The sequence below is a fragment of the Odocoileus virginianus genome, chromosome 28, assembly GCF_023699985.2.
Source record: "Odocoileus virginianus isolate 20LAN1187 ecotype Illinois chromosome 28, Ovbor_1.2, whole genome shotgun sequence".
In the NCBI taxonomy this organism is placed as follows: Eukaryota; Metazoa; Chordata; class Mammalia; order Artiodactyla; family Cervidae; genus Odocoileus; species Odocoileus virginianus.
The window spans coordinates 25,557,768-25,578,805 of record NC_069701.1 but is presented as its reverse complement, the minus strand read 5'-3'; the positions used below and the strand labels follow the sequence as shown (position 1 = coordinate 25,578,805).

At 45.3% G+C, this 21,038-nt stretch overlaps 2 protein-coding genes across 4 annotated transcripts in view; one reads left to right on the top strand and one right to left on the bottom strand.

The window, feature by feature from the left end:
• Window positions 1-9,173, bottom strand: part of FAM118B (family with sequence similarity 118 member B) — a 44,611-nt gene extending 35,438 nt beyond the window's left edge. For 2 of the 3 annotated variants that reach the window (XM_070457369.1, XM_070457372.1), the window contains exon 1: window positions 9,091-9,173. The gene's annotated coding sequence lies outside the window, so the exon portion shown is untranslated. The remainder of the gene's footprint in view (window positions 1-9,090) is intronic. The other variant, XM_070457370.1, reaches the window with a different exon arrangement.
• An 89-nt stretch (window positions 9,174-9,262) lies between these two features.
• RPUSD4 (RNA pseudouridine synthase D4) lies at window positions 9,263-19,379 on the top strand. The gene is made up of 7 exons (XM_020912721.2): window positions 9,263-9,485; window positions 9,857-10,022; window positions 11,269-11,470; window positions 16,360-16,453; window positions 16,532-16,676; window positions 17,915-18,012; window positions 18,688-19,379. The coding sequence occupies exons 1-7, from the start codon at window positions 9,297-9,299 to the stop codon at window positions 18,925-18,927; spliced, it is 1,134 nt and encodes a 377-aa protein (XP_020768380.2). The 5' UTR covers window positions 9,263-9,296; the 3' UTR covers window positions 18,928-19,379.
• The last annotated feature ends 1,659 nt before the right edge of the window (window positions 19,380-21,038 follow it).

The following is a 21,038-nucleotide window of genomic DNA, read 5'->3' as shown; positions in this document are numbered from 1 at the left end:
TAAAAACACTGTTTTTACCTGAAACTAGAATCTGAAAGCTCCAGAAAGAGGCTATTATCTGCTACAAGGTCCACTGGAGCTAGAAAGACTAGACTGACTTAGATAGCTGCCTGAAGAGCACTGCTTTGCAGAGCAGGTGGCGTCAGTCTTAGAAAGTCGCCAGTAAAAATACTTGAGGAGAAAAGCTGAGAGCAAAACAGGCTCGGAAGACCTAAAAACATACTTTCATCAAGAGCGAAGGAGGTCAATGCAAGACCGAGGAGTCAGAGGGAGCGCCAACAGAGGGCTGGGCGGCCTGGGTGCCGGAGGGACACTGCACAGGAGTGGGGTGGGGATGGGGAGCACCTTTCCTTTCTGAGAAAAGGACAGGTCGCATGTAGGCACCTGGGGAATACGAAAGGGACAGTGAAGTAGAAAGAGCAAGTGATCCCACCTGCAGAGAACTGCTGTGGGTACTTTCGTTTATAAGGAGAAAAGCAGTTTTCAGGAGGAACTCCTGGGGCAAGTTAAAGCATCCTGGTTTCATGTTGACATCAATTCAAAAAACAGTATTCTTAAGAGCCTGCCCCTGCTTCTACAGGATACATTTTCTTACATGCAAGTCCCCTTCGTGGTTTTGTTTTGTTTTGAATGTTTCTTCCTTTGTTTACCTTAATGTTTTATAGAAAATTATGGGCCCTCTTTGTAGCTACTGTATCCAATATGACAAGAATGGATAGTATGAAAAAGATCAAAGGAAAAGAAAAGATGGGGAGAAAAGTCACAGAAATGATAGAAGAAAATGTCCCAGGATGGCAGGGCATGAGTTTTCAGAATAAAAGGATCCACTGTGGACCAAGAATAGCAGAAGAGGAAAGACCCACACCAGGGTACACCATCATGGAACTCCAGACCACCAGGGATGGAGGGACTGCCCTCAAACTCCCAGTGAGGGAGAAAAGAAATCCCAGCCAGCAGAACAAGGGTATGCAGAAAGGGCATGAACCTCCACACCTCAAAAGCACTTACAGACCCTGGGAAACACAAAGACACCTTCAAAACTCTGAGAGAAAATCACTTCTAGCTTGGGACTCTACTCCACTTCCAAACTATCAAACGTTTGTGGGCAAAATAAAGTCCTTCAGATACTTCTTAGGGCCTAAGGACATAACCAAGAAATGTGAGGTCATGGGAGCCAGCCCAGGAGGAGGAAGAAGACTGCAGGCTCCAACAAAAAAATGGAAGTGAGCACACAGATGATGTTACTGATAAGACTGTGCTTCCTACCTTGACGCATCTGGAAAAAAGTTAACACAGGCAAGTGAAAAGCCAGGCAAGGGAGAACCTACACACGGATGAGCAGACCAGGAGCACCTGCTCAGCGCTGAAGGAGGCCGGGCAGAGGTGCAGGCACCGGGGAGCTTCCTGGGCAGGGTGGGGGGAGGGAGCGACACCGACTCCTGGGCCCCGACCCAGCCTCCACTGAGCGGAAATTCCCAGAGGAGGGACCTGGTGCAGCTTTAAAGCAACTCAGGGGACTCTTATCAAGCATGTTGGGGAAACGCTGACCAGTACACTGGGATCAGTAAACTCAGAATTGATTTGCTTTTCTAAGTCAGTGAATAGTGCAGCTCTCCTTTTAACAGCTAATGAAAGTTATCTTCATTAAACCAAAAATATCATTAGGGCAGCATGTTTCAAATGTCAAAGATAAATACACACACACACACCCCCAGTCGACATCTTTTTATACGGTCAGTGAACCTGTGACAAAGAAGACAAGAATACACAATGGGGAAAAGATATCCTTGTCAATAAACGGTGTTGAGCAAACGGGACAGCAACTAGCAGATGACTGAAACCGAACCACTTTCTTACACTGCAGACAAAAATAAACTCAAAATGGATTAAAGACTGAAATGTAAGATCTGAAACCAAAAGCTTCTAGAAGAAAACACAGGCAGATCTTTGACCTTGATCTTAGCAATTTTTTTTGGATGTCTCCTCAGGCAAGGGAAACAAAAGCAAAATAAACAAATGGGACTACATCAATCTTAAAAAAGTCTTTGCACAGTGAAAGAAATGATCAACAAAACAAAAAGGCAGCCCCCTGAGTGGGAGAAGATACTGTATTTGCTTCAGTCAGAATTAAAGTCAAGTACAGTTCCTTAAAAAAAAAGATACTGTATTTGTAAACACATCAGATAAGGGTTAATACCCAAAATATACAAGAATTCCCACCACATTAAAAAAACAAACAACCTAACTAAAAAATGGGCAGAGGACCTGAACAGACATTCTTCCAAGAAGATGTACAGATGGCCAACAGGCACATGAAAAGATTCTCGACATCACTATCAGGGAAATGCAAATCAAAACCACAATGGGATACCATCTTGTACCTCTCAGAATGGCTGTATCAAAAAGATAAGAAATGACAAATTTTGGCGAGAACATGGAGAAAAGGGAACCTTCATGCACTGCTGATAGGATTGTAAACTACAGAAAACTATATGGAAGTTCCTCAAAAACCTAAAAATAGAATTGCCAAATAATCCAGAGATTTCACTTCTGGGTATTCACCCAAAGAAAACAAAAACATGAATTCAAAAAGATAACATGCACACCAATGTTCACTGAAGCATTATTTACAATAGCCAAAATATGGAAGCAACTTAAGAGTTCATTGATAGGTGAATGGAATATTACTCAGACCAAACAAAAATGAAATCATGCCACCTATGACAACATCTAGAGGGTGTATTATGCTAAGTGAAATAAATCAGAGAAAGACAAATACCATACGATTTCACTGATACATGCAATTAAAAAAAAACAAAAACAAAAATGAATCAAGCACAGGGATGTAATTAATATACAGCATAAGGAATATGGTCAATAACAGTCTAGTAACTTTGTATGGGGACAGATGGGTACTAGACTTATCGTGGTGATTTCATAAAACATGTAAATATCAAATCACCATGTACCACACCTGAAACTAACACAATGCTTGCATATACTGCAATTAAAAAAGCCATTTTTGACTCACTGTGAAATTTTCAAATGATAACAGAAACAGGTTTATCCAACTTAAGTAACCGTCTGTTGCAAAGACATTCCTGAATTTCTCCAGTGATCCTCATATCCTTTGGCTTTTATCAACAGCATTGAACAGTCCCTTAATTTTCCATCATCCATGGACTGGAAACAGTTTCCAGGTTCACCCTTCCAGTGTACATTCCTTTTGCCACAAGACACTTGGTCATCTTCACTTATACAAATGCTACAAAACACACAGCTCTTAAGATGCTGAAAATGCTCCAACGTAACATTCCTGTTTTACAATCATAAAATGCTAATAATGAGTACCCACTACACACTAGGAACCAGACATATTTACCTTCTTGCTCATCACAACAATTTTACTTAGTATTATTAATTCCATTACACATATGAAGAAACTGAGGTTGAGATTAAATGCTTGTAAATAATGAAGTACAAGATGCAAACCCCAGTCTGTTTTAGAAGCTCATGTTGTTTCTAAAATATCATGCCTGCCTTATTTCCTGCAAGCTCTGGAATTTCAGTGATCATCTAGCTGTTCACTCTGTCCCCTTTTCTAATGAGAAATTTAGGGTCCAGAACTTTGAAGTGATTCCCCTAAATGGCAGAATTGGACCAAATTCCTCGGCTCTTGACTCCCAATCTATTTTTATTCCACAAATCTATGCACCTGGTGCAATACTAGGTGCTGGACAGAGCTAGCTTTTTTTTTTTTTCCCCAGAGCTAGCATTTATTATTAACTCTGTGCGGGGCTCTGTGCTTTACCCTGCACTGATGCACTCAATCCTCACAGGGTCTTAGGGTATGTATTAATTCCATTTGACAAGATGAAGAAACTACAGTGAGAGAGGTTAAGTAACATGCACATGGTTACACAGCTAGCAAGCAGCAGAGCTGGTCTGAAACCCAGTCTGTCTGACTGTGAAGTGCAAGCTCTTAGCATCCGCAAGGTTGACAGTCCACATTATCTCTTCAGAATGCCCATATGGTTTTAGTCTTCTAATTAAAAGTGTACACACGATGGGTGGACCCTTCTTGAATCCAGATGGTTCAAACAAATGAACTGTTAGAAACTGAAACCAACAGGAAAATCTGCGCACTGGCTGGTTGCTCAGCAATACCCAGGAACATGTTTTTTAAGGTGTGATGACAGGATTGTGGTTATGTTGAAAACTACTCCTTATCTTTCACGGATACATACCCAAGTGTTTACAGATGAAATGATTATTTCTGGAATCTGATTCAAAACCATCTGGGAGTTAAGGGTGGGATGGAGAACAAGACTGGCCTGGTGTTGGTTGGCTCCAGAAGCTACTGATGGGTACATGAGGTTTATGAGTTTTTTCTATCATGCAAATGTTTGAAAATTTCCACAATTAAGAAAGAATGCATGATTTTTTTTTAAAGGCAAGAAAAACCATGATGTTAACAGTATTTGGAAAATATTAAGTATGAATGATTTTCCCTCCTCTACTTTTTTATTTTCAATTTTCTATAAAACTTTTATAATGAAAACATAAAATAAGCTACTTAAAGAAATTCCTTATTGTCTCAAAAGAGCCACAGCAAGTCCACCCATAATCTAATGAGGTTAAAGTATCATGACAAAAGCATTTCCCACCTCTTAATCAGTTAACTACCCGTTCATACACTTTAAGACGGGCCACTTTCTGAGGACAACTATGGTCTATTTTTTTTTTAATATTTATTATTTATTTGGCTGTGCTAAGTCTTATTTGAAGCATGTGGGATCTTCGATCTTCATGGCAACAAGCAGAATCTTTAGCTGAAGCATGTGGGATCTAGTTCCCCAACCAAGGCCAGAACCCCAGCCCCCTGCATCAGGAGCACAGTGTTAGCCACTGGACCACCACGGAAGTCCCCAAATATGGCCTTTAAACGGGCCAAGAGCACAAAGGCACATGAACGCAGAACATATTACAGACAGATTTAACAAAAATAACGATGGTCATCAGACTAATGGCTGTGATCACTTGGTAGTGTGTACACACGTTGAATTATGATGCTGTACAACTGAAACTTACATAATAATAGTAAAGAGAATGTAGACCCCCCAAAACAGATATGGTCAGGTAAAAATGGTGATGATTCGAGGGATAATATATAACATGCTTTGGTTTAAAAACAGAACAAAACTAACTAGTGACACCATTACTCGAGAGTTAAGCAGAGTTTGGGATGAAGACCTTGAATGTGTGAGGCTGCCCTTCGCATGGACCTTAGCACAGGGAGCTCCTCCTTGCCTGTGTATGGCCGGCTGGGGACAGGACAGGCACAGCTCCCAGGACAGCTGTTTTCTTCCTCAGTGACACAACAGTAATTTCCACATGTCACTGCTGCTGCTGCTAAATCGCTTCAGTCGCATCCGACTCTGTGTGACCCCACAGACGGCAGCCCACCAGGCTCCCCTGTCCCTGGGATTCTCCAGGCAAGAACACTGGAGTGGGTTGCCATTTCCTTTTCCAATGCATGAAAGTGAAAAGTGAAAGTGAAGTCGCTCAGTCGCATCCGACTCTTTGCAACCCCATGGACTGCAGCCCACCAGGCTCCTCCATCCATGGGATTTACCAGGCAAGAGTACTGGAGTAGGGTGCCAATATGAAAATAAAGTTTGGGAAGTACTGGCTTAAGCTCGAACTGTCCTGATCATTGCTCAAAAGCTGGATGAACGTGTTACAAGGGGCAATGGTACATTGTAATCTCTTTTTGAAATGTTGGCACAGAAAAAAGAACTAACACACCGTGTTATAGTTCAATACCACTGTTTCCTCCCACACCCAACCTGTGAAATCTGCAGGTATATTCCAACAGCATTCAATGAAGCAAACCTTTGAACATAAATGCTAGCTCAGGACCGTAAGGTTAAACTGTGGGAACAGGAGCAAAATCCTGAATCCCTGTGCCAATGCTAAACGTATTCAAGGTAAGTCTGACATAAATTCCACTTGATAAGAAAGAGACATACTTAAGTGTCAGTGGATGGAAAGTCTTCACAGAATAGGAGCTTACAGCTGGTAAGGATCTTCTTTTATTATTATTTAAATTTTTTATCGCACCTCATGTCAAGTGAGATCTCAGTTCCCTGACCAGGGATCAAACCTGGAGCCCTGCCTTGGAAGTGTGGAGTCTTAACCACTGGACCACCAGGGAACTCCGAAAAGACAATAAATTGAAGCTCAAATTACTCACTTATGTTCACAAGCAGCTGAACTGGGGCCAGTCCCCAGCTGCCAACAACTGCACTTCCCAGGACACCTCCAGAGACCTCTTCCTAATTGCCTCTTTGAATCTCTCTAAAACCATAAAACAATCTCCAAGTACTTCCTGCTTTGCAGGGAAACTGAATCACTGGTTAATCTGCAACTAGCAAACCACTGTTCAAGGAACCAGATGTTAATCTCATGCCACTAATTAACCTTAAATTTGTGATATTTAAACACAATCTCCTTTATTAGTCAGTTCCTGTTTATATTTATGAATTAGAAAGGAGGCTTTGTCATTCTTGCACAGGATAGAAAATATTTTTACAAGCAAACTATCATGGTCTTCTTTATATAGTTATGGGGGGCACATATGATATGTATATCAAGATCTATGTATAGAAGCCATATTTGTACTCTGTAAGAATGAAGACATCACTAATAAAACTTCCCTCCTTGTACCAAGAAAACAGTCCAGACAAAAGAGGCCCCAGCCGAAAAGAGAATGTGAGATTGGTGGAGAAGCAGAAAAATGAGCTACCAAGACAGGATCAACTGAATGAGGAAGAGGAAAAAGACAATATGTATCTCTGCATAAATTCTTGTGTCCTGAGAGCAACTTTATTTCAATAACCAGCAAGTGCCTAGACTCATAGGATAAACATTAAGGAAACATAAACTTCTGTATCCATGTTGGCTAAAGCTATACTGTGATATCAAGCAAACAAAACTCTTCAAATTTCTCTCACAAAGGTTCAACAAAAAAATCTAAAAGTTCCTTCTCCAGAAAAAAAAGGGGGGGGGGGGGACCAGTGTTTTTATTCCTAGGCACCATAGTGTATGGCTTGGGTTAACGTGAAACCCAAGAACACAAGGTCTGAGTCACTGGCAATGACATCTGAGTTGGTTCTTCATTTTGTTTCCTGCCACAAAGAAAATTCTGCAGGAACAGGGGTCACGTTTTGAACACTATTAAGGACAGGTTAAGGCAGAAATAGGTTCCCTGGCCTCCACACGAAACCATAGAAGTCCTTCACCTAAAACAGGCTTGTAATTAACATAACGACACAAACTTAAGTCCTGATGTCCAAATTTTAGAGTCCCTGGAAAGGAGGCTTCAAGTACCTCCGTAACATGTGATGTGGGACTGTTTATTGAAATTAGAAACTGAGGCTGAGGCATTATCAGTAAAAGGTGGTAATTCTCAACTTCTATACATGTGTCTTTCCCGTGAATCTGTGGGGGAAAAACAGTAGGAGAGACAGAGGCTGTTTCCCCAGTCTCCCTTGAAGTTCTTCACATTTATAACCATCACCTCTCATAACAGAAACATGCACAGGCTTTCTTTTCCCCTCTTTACAAATACATCTACTCCTTCCTCCACTCTTTAGATTAAAAATGGACAGAAATTAGATGATTCAAAATGTTCAGACACACCTAATACAAACCTACGATGCACCTCACCCAGTCCAGGGATATTTGTGAGTTTACTCTGCACTGCACCAGACTGGGGGGGGGGGGGGTTAAAAAAAAAATGAATGAATGAACCCTTCAACAGCAGCTGCCAACTGATACATCTTGACCTACACAACTCAAAATCAATTTAAACTCAAAGAACAGGACGGCGTAGGGAAGAAGACCACTGAACCAAGCACAGCCTTACTACTGCCCACCTAGACTGCAGCATCCTAGCTGATCTCCCTGCTCTCAGAGCTCCCTCCTTTTCAATGAGTCCTGCGTTCAACTGCCAGATTCCTTTCTACCTTTCAAGGAGTTGCCCTCCTGCTCCAGAAGCTTCACAGACTCCTTAGGTCATAGACTCACATCTAGATCAAACTCTTCTTCAGGTGAAAGTCTTCTGCAGGCTACCTCCACTTACCTGTTCAATTCTGTTTTATGCAATCCGTTTTACAGGGGTAGGATACAAGCCTAATTCCACCAACTCGTCTGGCAGCCTTCATGCTAGGCAGTAACTGGTTTCTCTATCGTCAGCGCAGACTCATTCGCTTTCTGACAACCCTTTTGGGCTAGGGCATCATCCTTAACAAATGGCAGGTGTGTCCCAAGCTACTTTTATAACCATCCCAACCAGATGTTCCTCTTCCCTGCCACCCCCTTAGTTAAGTCAGAAAGTCTTGGCTTCGCGAAGTCGCAGGCAGTTTGGGCATGGGGGTCCCAACGCTGCACCGTGTAAGAGAAGGAGAGGGTCGGGAGAGATTGCAAACGGCGGAGGGGGAAATGAAGGAAGGAGAAAAGGGAAGGGAAGGTTCCTGCTCTGTACTTTGTCTTCTCTTTGGAAGCCGCGTGTGTGTCTGTGTGTGGCGGGGGGGAGGGGAGTTGAAGGAGGAGACTCCAAGAAATGAATTCTTGAAGAAGGCAGAAGAAACTCAAGGTGCTCGCTAGGAAGGAAATATAGGCCCCTGGGTAACCGAAGGGGCTCCCAGTCACCCCTGGGAGAGAAGGACTAGTTATAACGTGAAACAAAGAGGCTGGGAGTCAGGAGGTGAGGGGTGGAGAGGCTTCACTTGATCCCGCATCTCCGAAGGTCGAGCCATAGGAAAAGGAGAAGGGACGCGACGCGTCCCTCGGGGCAAGAGGGACGGGATGGGCGCCTCAAGACGGCTCTGGGACGAGCGTTCATGGGGCATCTCTCTACCGGGCGCGGGGGCGGGGAGGTGGTTTTGAGTGGGGTCGTCTCTCAAAGGGAAAAACGGTTTCTCGAGACAGGGATCTCCGAGAACGGAAACCCTGGGTCCGCAGAAACGTTAAAGCTTTGAGGCACCGGCATTCCGCAGCCCCAACCCGGCTTTCGCACACACTCACCGCGTCTCCTCCAAACGCCACCGCTCCAGCTGCAGCTACCGGCCGGCGCAGCCGCACTCAGCACGCACCCGCCCCCACGTGACGCGCCCAGGGCCACGCCCCTCCTCGCCCACGTGACTTTCAGGGCCCGCCCACCCGTCCTCCCGCTGGCCTGTCATTGCTCTCCTCTGGGCGTGGCCTTGTCTCGTCCCTCCCTTCTCGGCAAGATGGCGGCGTCCGGCTGTAGCGCGCCTGGCCTCTGGGTCCGGGGCTCCGGGCAGTGTCTCGGGAGTCTCTTCACCCTCTTCTCAAAGCCACTTTGTTCCGCTGCTGCTGCTGCCTCTCGGCCCCTGGATGCTCAGAGATTAGCAGAGAGACTCCGGGCCCAGAAACAGCAACAAAAGACCAAGGAGCCGGTGAGTCCAGAAGGACCACAACTCCCAAGAGGCAGTGCGCTCACTGGGGTGAGGGAGGGAGGGAGGCGGGTCCTCTGACACCTGTCAGGTAAATGTCGAGGGCTTGTGGTGGGAGAACTAGGAGAAAGCGAGGGGGACAGCTCAGCAGGGTGCGGGATCTTCCTGTGGGCTGGGTCTTTGGCTCCTGCCGACCCCAGTCTTAAGCCCTACTTGGATACCAGTGAGACAGACACGCTCCCCTGCTCTCAAATTACTCGAGGGAGGCGCGCGTCTAGTGTAGAGATACAGGCTTTCCCTTCCCAAATTCTCACCCAGATTTAGTGAAAGACCTCCTCACCGGGCATTTCCTGTCTCTCCTCCTCTCCCCGTAGGCGCCCACAAACCCTGTTCAGCGGAGAGTGCGAGAACTAGTGCGGTTCACGGAGCAGCTGCAGCGCGTCCACCCCAACGTGCTGGCCAAGGCGCTGAGCAGGGGAATTGTCCATCAGGACCAGGACCTTGTGGTCATCAATAAGCCCTACGGTCTCCCTGTGCATGGTGAGGAGTACGTGGCGGGGTGGGGGGGGGAGCGCTGCTGCTTTCTGTTACAAGGAGGGGCAATTCTGGCATTACTCCTGGGGCTTTCTGAAGCTTTGCTTTCAGAGTTATTTAACTTTTGTAAGGGTACTGATCTATGTAAGGCACCAGAGAGGACACAGAGATAAAAGAAGACGGTCCCCATCTTCCAAACATCTGGCAGCCAGCAGAATGGAATTTGCTCTGTGCCAACCTCCACTAGGGGTTGCTATAGAGGACCAATGCTGTGTAGTTCCTGTCTTCAAATTATTTTCCATCAAAATTGGGAAGAAGGACATAACCTGTGTTGGTGTATACCTAGCAAAACCTCAGGGCACCTCGACCTTAATGGACGCCCTGATTTTTTTTTAAAATAAATGTTAAATATAGTTGTCAGAGATAGCTGGAGTGAGTCAGAAAAGACTGATGAAAAAAATGCATTTGTGGAAGGGGTTTTGCTGGAGGAAAAGGCATGTTTTAGCTAGAAGTACAAATGCTTTAGGGGGAGATACGGAGATGGTTGTACATGAAAACAAGGAATTAAGTTAGACATTGCCTAGTGCTTTGTGTATATTTTTGTCTTTAGATCCTTCCATTAGTTTCTTGCCTTTTCATTCCCCAAGAAATAATTATTATCCCGATGTTTACATTTTGTAGACGAGAAAACTAAAAGTTGAAAAGGGCAAGTAATCTAAAGATCAATGGCTAGTTAGGAGGCTCCATAAAGTGGTACCCAAGAATGCATCACCCCAAAGCCCATCCTTTCAGCTCCCCGGTAATGCCTTAGGAGGGCCTTATGGTCTCGCATTTCTCACTAGGGTTTACTTGGAAGATTCTCAAGCCTGTGTTTGTATGGTGAAATATCAGACCTCCTCATTTTGGTTGCTAATTTTAGTTTGAGTACATAAGTACCTTTAAAAAATTGTATATGTCTGAGGAGAAAGCCACATACCCTGGGATCATGTTTCTTAAATGTTATTATGCATATGAGTCACTTGGGTGTTTTGTTAAAATGCAGAGTTTGATTCATTATCTGGGTTGGGGGACCTGAGATTCCTATCTGGCAGATTCCCTGGGTGTACCGACATGTTGCTAGTCCCTGAACCACACTTCAGTTTTGCTGCCCTCAAGAGCATCTGCTGTTAATCCAGTAATGTGCTTTTCCCATATAGAGGTCTTTGGTGGGATCTTTCCATGGCCACTCAGATTCTGGGTCTCTCCTTCTCAGGTGGCCCTGGGGTCCAGCTCTGCATCAGTGATGTACTGCCCATCCTGGCAAAGATACTCCATGGCTACAAGGCAAAGCCGCTGCACCTGTGCCATCGGCTGGACAAGGAAACCACAGGTGTGATGGTGTTGGCTTGGGAAAAAGAAGTGGCGCATCAAGTTCAAGAGCTGTTTAGAACTCGTCAGGTGACAAAGAAGTACTGGTATGAAACCTGTTGATAGCGGTGGAGGTGGTGTAGGCCCTCTTTCATTTATTCAGCTGTTCTTGCATCAGGAATCCCTGGTGACAGAAGGCACTGTCTTAGGATCAGTTCAATTCAGTCGCTCACTAGTGTCCGACTCTTTGCGACCCCATGAACTACAGCATGCCAGGCCTCCCTGTCCATCACCAACTCCTGGAGTCCACCCAAACCCATGTCCATTGAGCCAGTAAAGCCATCCAACCATCTCATCCTCTGTCGTCCCCTTCTCCTCCCGCCCTCAATCTTTCCCAGCATCAGGGTCTTTTCAAATGAGTCAGCTCTTCGCATCAGGTGGCCAGAGTATTGGAGTTTCATCTTCAACATCAGTCCTTCCAATGAACACCCAGGACTGATCTCCTTTAGGATGGACTGGTTGGATCTCCCTGCAGTCCAACGGACTCTCAAGAGTCGTCTCCAACACCACAGTTCAAAAGCATCAATTCTTTGGCACTCAGCTTTCTTTATAGTCCAACTCTCACATCCGTACATGACTACTGGAAAAACCATAGCCTTGACTAGATGGACCTTTGTTGACAAAGTGATGTCTCTGCTTTTTAATATGCTGTCTAGGTTGGTCATAACTTTCCTTCCAAGGAGTAAGTGTCTTTTAATTTCATGGCTGAAGTCACCATCTGCAGTGATTTTGGAGCCCCCAAAAATAAAGTCTGACACTGTTTCCACTGTTTTCCCATCTATTTGCCATGAAGTGATGGGACCAGATGCCATGATCTTAGTTTTCTGAATGTTGAGCTTTAAGCCAACTTTTTCACTCTCTTTCACTTTCATCAAGAGGCTTTTAGTTCCTCTTCACTTTCTGCCATAAGGGTGGTGTCATCTGCATATCTGAGGTTATTGATATTTCTCCTGGCAATCTTGATTCCAGCTTGTGCTTCTTCCAGCCCAGCGTTTCTCATGATGTACTCTGCGTATAAGTTAAATAAGCAGGGTGACAATACTTGTCAAGCAGCCTTGACGTACTCCTTTTCCTATTTGGAACCAGTCTGTTGTTCCATGTCCAGTTCTAACTGTTGCTTCCTGACCTGCATACAAGTTTCTCAAGAGGCAAGTCAGGTGGTCTGGTATTCCCAGCTCTTTCAGAATTTTCCACAGTTTATTGTGATCCACACAGTCGAAGGTTTTGGCATAGTCAATAAAGCAGAAATAGATGTTTTTCTGGAACTCTCTTGCTTTTTCGATGATCCAGCGGATGTTGGCAATTTGATCTCTGGTTCTTCTGCCTTTTCTAAAACCAGCTTGAACATCTGGAAGTTCACGGTTCACGTATTGCTGAAGCCTGGCTTGGAGAATTTTGAGCTTTACTTGACTAGCATGTGAGATGAGTGCAATTGTGTAGTAGTCTGAGCATTCTTTGGCATTGCCTTTCTTTGGGATTGGCATTAGGATCTCTAGACATATAAAAATTATAGGAAATAGATTTAGTGCTTAGACTGTTAGAGTCTGATAGTAGAGTGGTTCCTAATTATGGCTATACTTAAAAATTAATTATGCAAGTAATATGGTTTGATTTTTGTGGTAAAATGTCAAACAACAAGGATAAAGCAAAAAAAAAAAAAAAAAGTCCCGGAGAATTCACTCGTTCTATTATTCTTGTTCCTTCCCTTGGGGTAGTTTGGTTTTTATTCCTGTGGAGCTTATTCATCCTATTTACGGACATGTCTGATGCAGCTTCCATCCCTGAGTTGGGAAGATCCACTGGAGGAGGGCGTAACAACCCACTCCAGTATTCTTGCCTAGGAAATCCTGTGGACACAGGAGCCTGGCGGGCTACAGTCCTCAGGGTCACAAAGAGCAGGACACGATGGAGTGACTGAGCGCACAGATATGTACACTGTGTGTGTGTGTGTTACATTGTACAGTACACTGTACTTTTCCGACTTAACTCTTCGTCCGTAGGCTCTTTCCACGTTGGTGCATATAGATTTACCTCAGTTTTTATTTATTTGGTTGCGCTGGGTCTTAGTTGCAGTATGCGGGATCTTTGTTCTTCACTGTGGCAGGTGGAATCTTCAGTTGCAGCATACGAAATCTGAATTGTGGCATGTGGGATCTAATGCCTTAACCAGGGATCAAACCCAGGCCCCTGTCATTGGATCACCAGGGAAGTCCCAGTCTTGGTTTTTTTTAATATATATAATTTATTTTTTAATTGAAGGATAATTCTTTACAGAATCTTGTTGTTTTCTGTCAAACCTCAACATGAATCAGCCACAGGTATACATATCTCCCCTCCCTCCTGAACCTTCCTGCCACCTCCCTCCCCACCCCACCCTCTAGGTTGATACAGAGCCCCTGTTTGAGTTTCCTGAGCCACACAGCAAATTCCTGTTGGCTCTCTATTTTACACATGGTAATGTCAGTTTCCATGTTCCTCTTTCCATCTCACCCTCTCCCACCCTCTCCTCATATCCATAAGTCTGTTCTCTATGTCTGTTTTCCATTGCTGTCCTGCAAATAAATGCTTCGTTGCCATCTTCTTAGATTCCGTATATATGCGTTAGTGTGTGATATTTATCTTTCCCTTTCTGACTTACTTCACTCTGTATAATAGGCTCTAGGTTCATCCACCTCATCAGAACGGACTCAAATGCATTCCTTTTTATAGCTGAGTAACATTCCATTGTGTATATGTACCACAACTTCTTTATCCATTCATCTGTCAATGGACATCTAGGTTGCTTCCATGTTCTAGCTGTTGTAAACAGTGCTGCAGTGAACAGTGGGATACATGTGTCTTTTTCAATTTTGCCATCCTTAGTTTTTTAATAGAAGAAAGGTACATGAGCAAAAACGAACCCACTCCTATCCCCCATCTACTCAGTTTCCTGCTCCTGAAGCAGGTACTGTTGCTAGTGTCTTGTGTAAACTTGTAGAGTTATGTGGGATATGTATAAGCAGATGATTATATGGCAGCATATTTTGCATCGCTTTGCAACCTGTTTTTTTCACTTGGACAGCATAACTTGGAGGGCCTTTTGTGTTGTACCGTTAGAGCTGTCTCCTTTTCAATGGCTCTATTGTATGTATTTGTTGTGTGGATATATCATAGCTTCCTTATTGATGTTTAGGTAGCTTTCCATTTTTCAAAGCCTCTTGCAAAGAATATGTGAGTATATCCTTAGGACACATGCCCAGAAATGGAATTGCTGGGTTGAAGGATGCACACTTTTTAAAATTTGAATAGTTACTACCCAAGTTGCTCTCCAAAATGATGATGTCAGTTTTTATTCCCACTAGCAGTGATGAGTATCCGCTTCCCATTATGCCTGACCAATTCATTTTTAAAAGGTTTGCCACTCTGATGGGTAAAAAATATATATTTTATTTTCTGTTTCCCTGTTAACTAGTGATGTTGGCTGGTTTTGTGTGTGTTTATTGGGGGTTTGAGTTTTCTTTTCTGTGAACAGACTTTTTCTTTTGCCTGTGTTTCTTTTTGATTGGTGAGCATTCTTTTCATATTTTGGATGTTAGTCCTTTTTGTATTATAGATTTTGAAGTTGCTTTGCTATCTTGGGAACCTTAAAAAAAATCTATACGCTTGAGATCCACCCACAGAGGTTCTGATTCATAAGTCTGGTGGGTGTGAGGTTTAGGTATCTGTATCTTTAAAAAGCTCCACAAATGACTCTGATGAGGAATCAAGTTTTAAGAATCACCTCAATGAGAGATGACAGGTAGTGGAATGAGTTTAGCATGGTAGCTCAATGCACAGAAAGATCTGTGTTCAGCTCTCACCTGTGTTATTTACCAGTGTGAGACTTTAGGTAAATTATTGAACCTCTCTTACTCGATTTGGGATTCTTTGAGAGCATGAATTTTTTTTTTTTTCCCTTTTTTTGGCTGGGGCATGCGGTGTACACAGTGTGGCGTAGGGAATTTTCCCAAGCAGGGTTTGAACCCATGCCCCCTGCAATGGAAGCACGGAGTCTTAACCACTGGGTGTCCAGGAAAGTCTGACCAATAAGGATTTTTGTCTTATTCATCCATATAAAACCAGTGCCTGCCCAAATCAGTGCCTGTTTATGTTCAGTGAATATTTATTGGCTGAATGTTTTTGAGCAGGAGCGTTAGGTCATTAGGAAGGGTCATCTAGTGGTTATAAATCAGTGTAAGTATGATAAAATGCATCTGATAGCAGTCTAAACTGCTACCAACCTGCAGCTGGGTGTCCAGAGTGTGAGATGTTATATCTGAGAGGGCTTTTGACTCCTGAGCCAGCGATTCTGTGTTAGGCTGATTGACCTGGAGGAGGTTTAAACATAAGGACAAATCAGAGTCTTCTGCCTATCTGCTGTGTGATGGACCTCCAACAAGAGAGGTTGGGAGTGAGTTACTGAGCTGTGTTTGGGGTTCCTGTGACTTTTGGAGTACATTTCCTACCTGTTTTATCTACCTGGCAAGTAGAGCAGTAGCAGTCCTATGAATTTTTCATTCAGTTCATTTTATTTATTGATTTGTTTCCTATGCAACTTGAACTTATCATCTTTTATCCCTTAAAAAAAAAAGACAAGATAATGAAACTGCCCATACTCACTTTTAAAGGCTGGATAAAAGACCATGTTATTACTGTAATTTTGTTTGTTTGTTTTCCTGTTTTTTCCCCCCAGTATTCTACAATCAGCATATTTACTTTCGTAGCAAAAAAGGTTTGTAAGGCTAGTGATAGCTATCAGGCTGAGCGCTATACCAAGAGATTATCTGGGGCCCTCTGACCCTCAGCACTGACTGTAGCAGTGCAGAAAGGCCAGCATGAAAACCTCTAAGCAGCCAAATAACCAGGGAGCGCGTCCCTCACCTTTGCGGCTCAGGCCAGGGTTTGTGTGTCCCCCCAGGGCCGTCACCGTGCGCGTCCCAGTGCCTGAAGCAGGAGTCGTGGACATCCCCATCGTGGAGAAGGAGGCGCAGGGCCAGCAGCATCACCACAAGGTGGGTGGGTGAGCCCCTCTGGAGGGACGGGTTTTCTGCTCGTCCTCTGAAGTCACGTCTCGATTTCTTTGGCTGCAGATGACACTGTCCCCGAGCTACGGCATGGACGATGGGAAGATGGTGAGGGTTCGGAGCAGCCGGAACGCGCAGCTGGCGGTGACTCAGTACCGGGTGCTGAGCAGCAGCCTGTCCGCCGCCCTCTTGGAGCTCCAGCCTGTTACCGGTGAGGGCGCCAGTGTTCTGCAGCGGGTGGCAGAGCCCCAGGGCCCCTCAGGGCTTCACCCAGGGCCTCGTGCTGGGCCCCGCCCTTCCTCTGAGCCCCCAGTATTATGGGGGCCCTGAGGTTGTGCCAGAGTGTGCTTCCAGTGCTGATCCACGGCTGGGAGCTCCCATGGGGATGATTGTGAAAAACAGTGGCATAAGGATATGGACAGTTTGCTTACGTTTATTTAAACATTTGCAAACGGGTTCCTCAAAAAGATGTCTGTCCACCGCTGTTCATAGCGGCGCCATACACAGTAGCCAAAAGGTGAACGCAACCCACATTTCCATCAGCAGACCATTGGAAAGACACAGTGGTACTTCATGCAGTGAAATATTACCCAGCCATAGAAAGGAAGGAGATTCTGACATGTGCTTCAGCTGGATCAAACCTTACAGACATTACGCTGAATAAAACAAGCCCAGCACAAAGGGCACACACTGTATGATTCCACTTATGTGAGATACCTAGAGTCGTCAGGTTCATAGAGACAGATAGCAGAGTGGTGGTTACACGGGCTGGAGAGAGGAGGGGATGGGGAGCTATGGTTTACGGGGACAGGGTTTCAGTTTGGGGCGGAAGGGTTCTGGAGATGGACAGTGGTGATGGTTGCACAACCGTGTGAATGTCCTTAATGCCTCTGAACTGAATGCTTAAAGAGGATTAAAATGGTAAGCCTTGGGACTGCCCTGGTGGTCTGGTGGTGAGGACTTCGAGCTTCCAGTGCAGGAGCAGATTCCACGCCTGATTGGGGAACTTGGGTCCTGCATGCCGTGCTGTGCCGCCTTTTAAGAAAGAGAGAATTCCTAATGAACTACTTTCAAATTCTGTTTTTTTTTTTTAAAAAGTTCAAATGTTATGTATATTTTGCCATAATATAAAAATAAATGTACCAAGCAGTACTATTTAATGTTATACGGTAAAGTTATTTTTTAAAAAAGCATGGCAGCAATAGACCTCAAGTTGATTATAGTGGTTATGTGTGGTGGAAAGGGAACTGTTACGGGGAGGGGTACTTAGAGGCTTACCGGTATTATTTCCTAATAGCTTATCATTTGTTATATTATCCTTTACACTTCATTGTAGTTGGGATTTTGCCAGTTTTACTGTGCTTTGATTTAATATGATTAGAAGCAGATGCCGCCAGTGGTATCGTTTCTATAGCTACTCATAAGTCTCCTCCCTCTCTCTTTTTAAAGGAATAAAACATCAGCTTCGCGTTCACCTGTCTTTTGGGTTGGATTGCCCAATCCTTGGTGATCACAAGTACTCAGACTGGAACAGGCTGGCCCCCCAGGTAATATCTTTTTGACCCGTGATGCAACAGAATAAGTTGCATCCCTAAAGTCAGTTGCAGCAAAGGCGTGTTGATTGTTTTCAGGCACAGCACCCTGCCAGCTGGGCTTCCCTGGTGGCTCAGCAGCTAAGAATCCACCTGCAATGCAGGAGACGTGGGGCTCGCGGGTTCAATCCCTGGTTCGGAAAGATCCCCTGGAGGAGGGCATGGCAACCCACTCCAGTATTCTTCCCTGGAGAATCCCATGGACAGAGAAGCCTGGCGGGCTACAGTCCATGAGGTCACGAAGAGTTTGACACAACTAAGCAACTAAACAACAATAATCCTGCTAGCTCTTTAGGTTAGGGAGAAATTCAGAAGCAGACAGGAGACTTTCTGAAGGCTCAAAGCAGCCTTTCATGCTATTGCTAAAGAGCCTTGGTGGAAACTTGTTTTTCACTGTTATAGCTCATTCTCTTGGAAAGCCAGAGAACTGGCCAAAGACAGCTTTCCCAGTGTGGTGGGTTTTCTGTCACATGGGTTCTGAACCCTTCCTAGAGACCCCGAAGCAGGTTGTCCCTCACTGTATCATCTGGGGGGTCAGTGATGGGGCCCTGCAAGTAGACGTCTTCTGCCCGTGGCTGCTGGTCAGAGAAGCTGCCAGCCTGGCTCTCATGAGCTCTTTCCTTTGTGCAGAAGCTGTCCGCCGGGATCCTGAAGAAACTGGGGCTGCAGCAGTCCAAGGCCCGCCACCTCCCCCTGCACCTGCACGCCTGCCAGCTGACCCTGCCGGCCCTGCAGCCCCGGAAGGAAGAGCTCACCTTGCTCTGCAAGCCTCCTCGCTACTTTGTCAACTCCTTGCGCCGTCTGGGCTTAAAAATGCCGAGTCGGGACCACGGTGCAGACGAGGAAGCCACACAGTCAGGAGCCCAGTGAAGACGGTCAGGCAGTCTGCCCTGAGCTCTTCACTTTGTTTAAGGGACTCTGCCGACTTGTCACCAGGGCCAGACTCCAGAAGAGCCAGGTGTGACGAGTTGGAGAAACCGCTGCTTTGGGGCTTTTACTGCAGGCTTGCATCTGTTTCCCACCACTCTGGCCACACTCTGGAAAAGCCAGCGGGCAGCTTCCCTGCCTCCGAGTCGACAGGAGCCCAGGGCCAGGAGAGCTAAAGCCCAGGATCACTGATCAGGCATGATTTTTACCCAGCAATGAAGTGCTTGACCTATCAGGACGGTTCCTGTGGTTGGAGAGAACACGATGGTCATCTAGCTCAGAGAGGATTCAGGAGCAGATTTTGTCCTCCTCATGGAGTCACAGGATCGCTCAGCAAAGCCTTTCTGCTTGATTTGTTCAGTCCCAGATTTTTTAATATTATTATTGGAGTTTAATTGCTTTGCAGTGCTGTGTTCGTTTCTGCTGCACCAAGTGAATCAGCTCTATATATACATGTACCCCCTCTGTCTTGAGCCTCCCACCCTCCCATCCCGCCCCTTAGGTCACCGCAGCACCAGGGAGCTCCCCGCGCTCTGCAGCTGCCTCCCACTAGCTGTCTAGGTTTTCCAGATGGTGGTGACATATGTCAGTGCTGCTGCCCAGCTCGTCCCACCCTCTCCTTCCCACCCCATTTCTACATGTCCGCTCTCTACATCTTCGTCTCCATTCCTGCCTGGCAGATAGGTTCAGCTGTGCCATCTTTCTAGATTCCATCTATATGCATTAACACACGATATTTGTTTTTCCCTTTCTGATTTCATTCTGTATGACGGTCTCTAGGTCCATCCACATCATTACAAATGACCCAGTTTCTTTCATTTTTATGTGTGATAGTCCATTGTATGTATGTACGCATCGTTATCCATTCATCTGTTGATGGATCAGTCGTAGATTCTGTAGACAGTGGTCATAGACAAGAAGGGTTGTCACCTGGCTCAGCCCAGGAGCCTCGCTGGGCAAGTGATGGTGGCGCCTGAGAAGGGGTGTTCAGTGAGCCAGGAAAGCAGCCGTAAGGGACGGGCAGGTAACAAAAGCAGGTGAAGCAGGCAGGGTGTTGGGCGTGGTGGGAGCCATGATGGGAGCACCCGTATACCTGAAGAGGGCGGCAGTTAGCTCCAGCTGAGTGTCACTCCAGGGGGACAGATTTCATAACTTTTTTCCGAGAGTGAGGAAACCCAACCCTTCATGTGAAATCTGCCAGCATCTCGCTAGCTAAGTCAGGATTTAGTTAGCTTGGATGGGCTAGCAGATCATATTTGCAGGTTGGGTTTCATCTGCAGGCTGTCTGTTTGCAGTCTATGTTTAAAGACTGGTGTAGACGCTTGGTAAAGGGCCATCTTGAGAGTTCTGCATCAGTGGTTGACGTTTTAGCTTCACGTAGCATCTGTCCTTTCTAGACTAGGGGATGGCTTTGGTTAGTCTTTAAACACTGTATTTGGTGGTGTAACGGAGCTGCCATTTCTCGAATCTTCGTTGTTTCAGAAGCAAGCCTGTCCTTGGGTCTCAGGAGGCTGAGCCAAGCACCGCTTGGAGGGAAGTGATTTTAACCGCCCATCCTAGTGGTCCGGCTCGCTCCTGTCTGATTTTTTGCAACAGTACAATCTTGCAAACAAATACACGTCATGCTACCTTGGCTGAGCTGAGAAAACTTGGAATGACAGGACAGCTGGGGAGAGACCCCATTAGGTGCACTCTCTGTGTTGAAAACACTTTTCTAAACCCACTTTCCTGTTTCCACAATACCTGTTACCCTGCACCATGGGCTTAACTTCAGAAGCACGGATGAGGTCACTGTGTGTGTGCTCCACAGCAAGAGAACCCACCGTAATGAGAAGCCCTCACATTGCAACCAGAGAGGGGCCCTCACTCGCTGCAACTAGAGAAAACCCTCGCAGAGCAACCAAAACACAGTGCATCTAAAAATAAGTTAATTAAAAGATTTTTTAAAAGAGAGTGTTTTTTAAAAAATATTCAAGGTGCCAGGTTTTGGGGTAGCATGTCCCCAACCCCATCACCAAATAGCTACAAAGTCAGGGGCTCCCATTACCTTCTCA

Coding starts and splice junctions, on each gene's coding strand:
- RPUSD4 (XM_020912721.2), top strand. CDS start 9,297: ATGGCGGCGTCCGGCTGTAGCGCGCCTGGCCTCTGGGTCCGGGGCTCC. Junction 16,454..16,531: donor GCCAGCAGCATCACCACAAG/GTGGGTGGGTGA, acceptor CTTTGGCTGCAG/ATGACACTGTCCCCGAGCTA. Junction 16,677..17,914: donor GGAGCTCCAGCCTGTTACCG/GTGAGGGCGCCA, acceptor CTCTTTTTAAAG/GAATAAAACATCAGCTTCGC.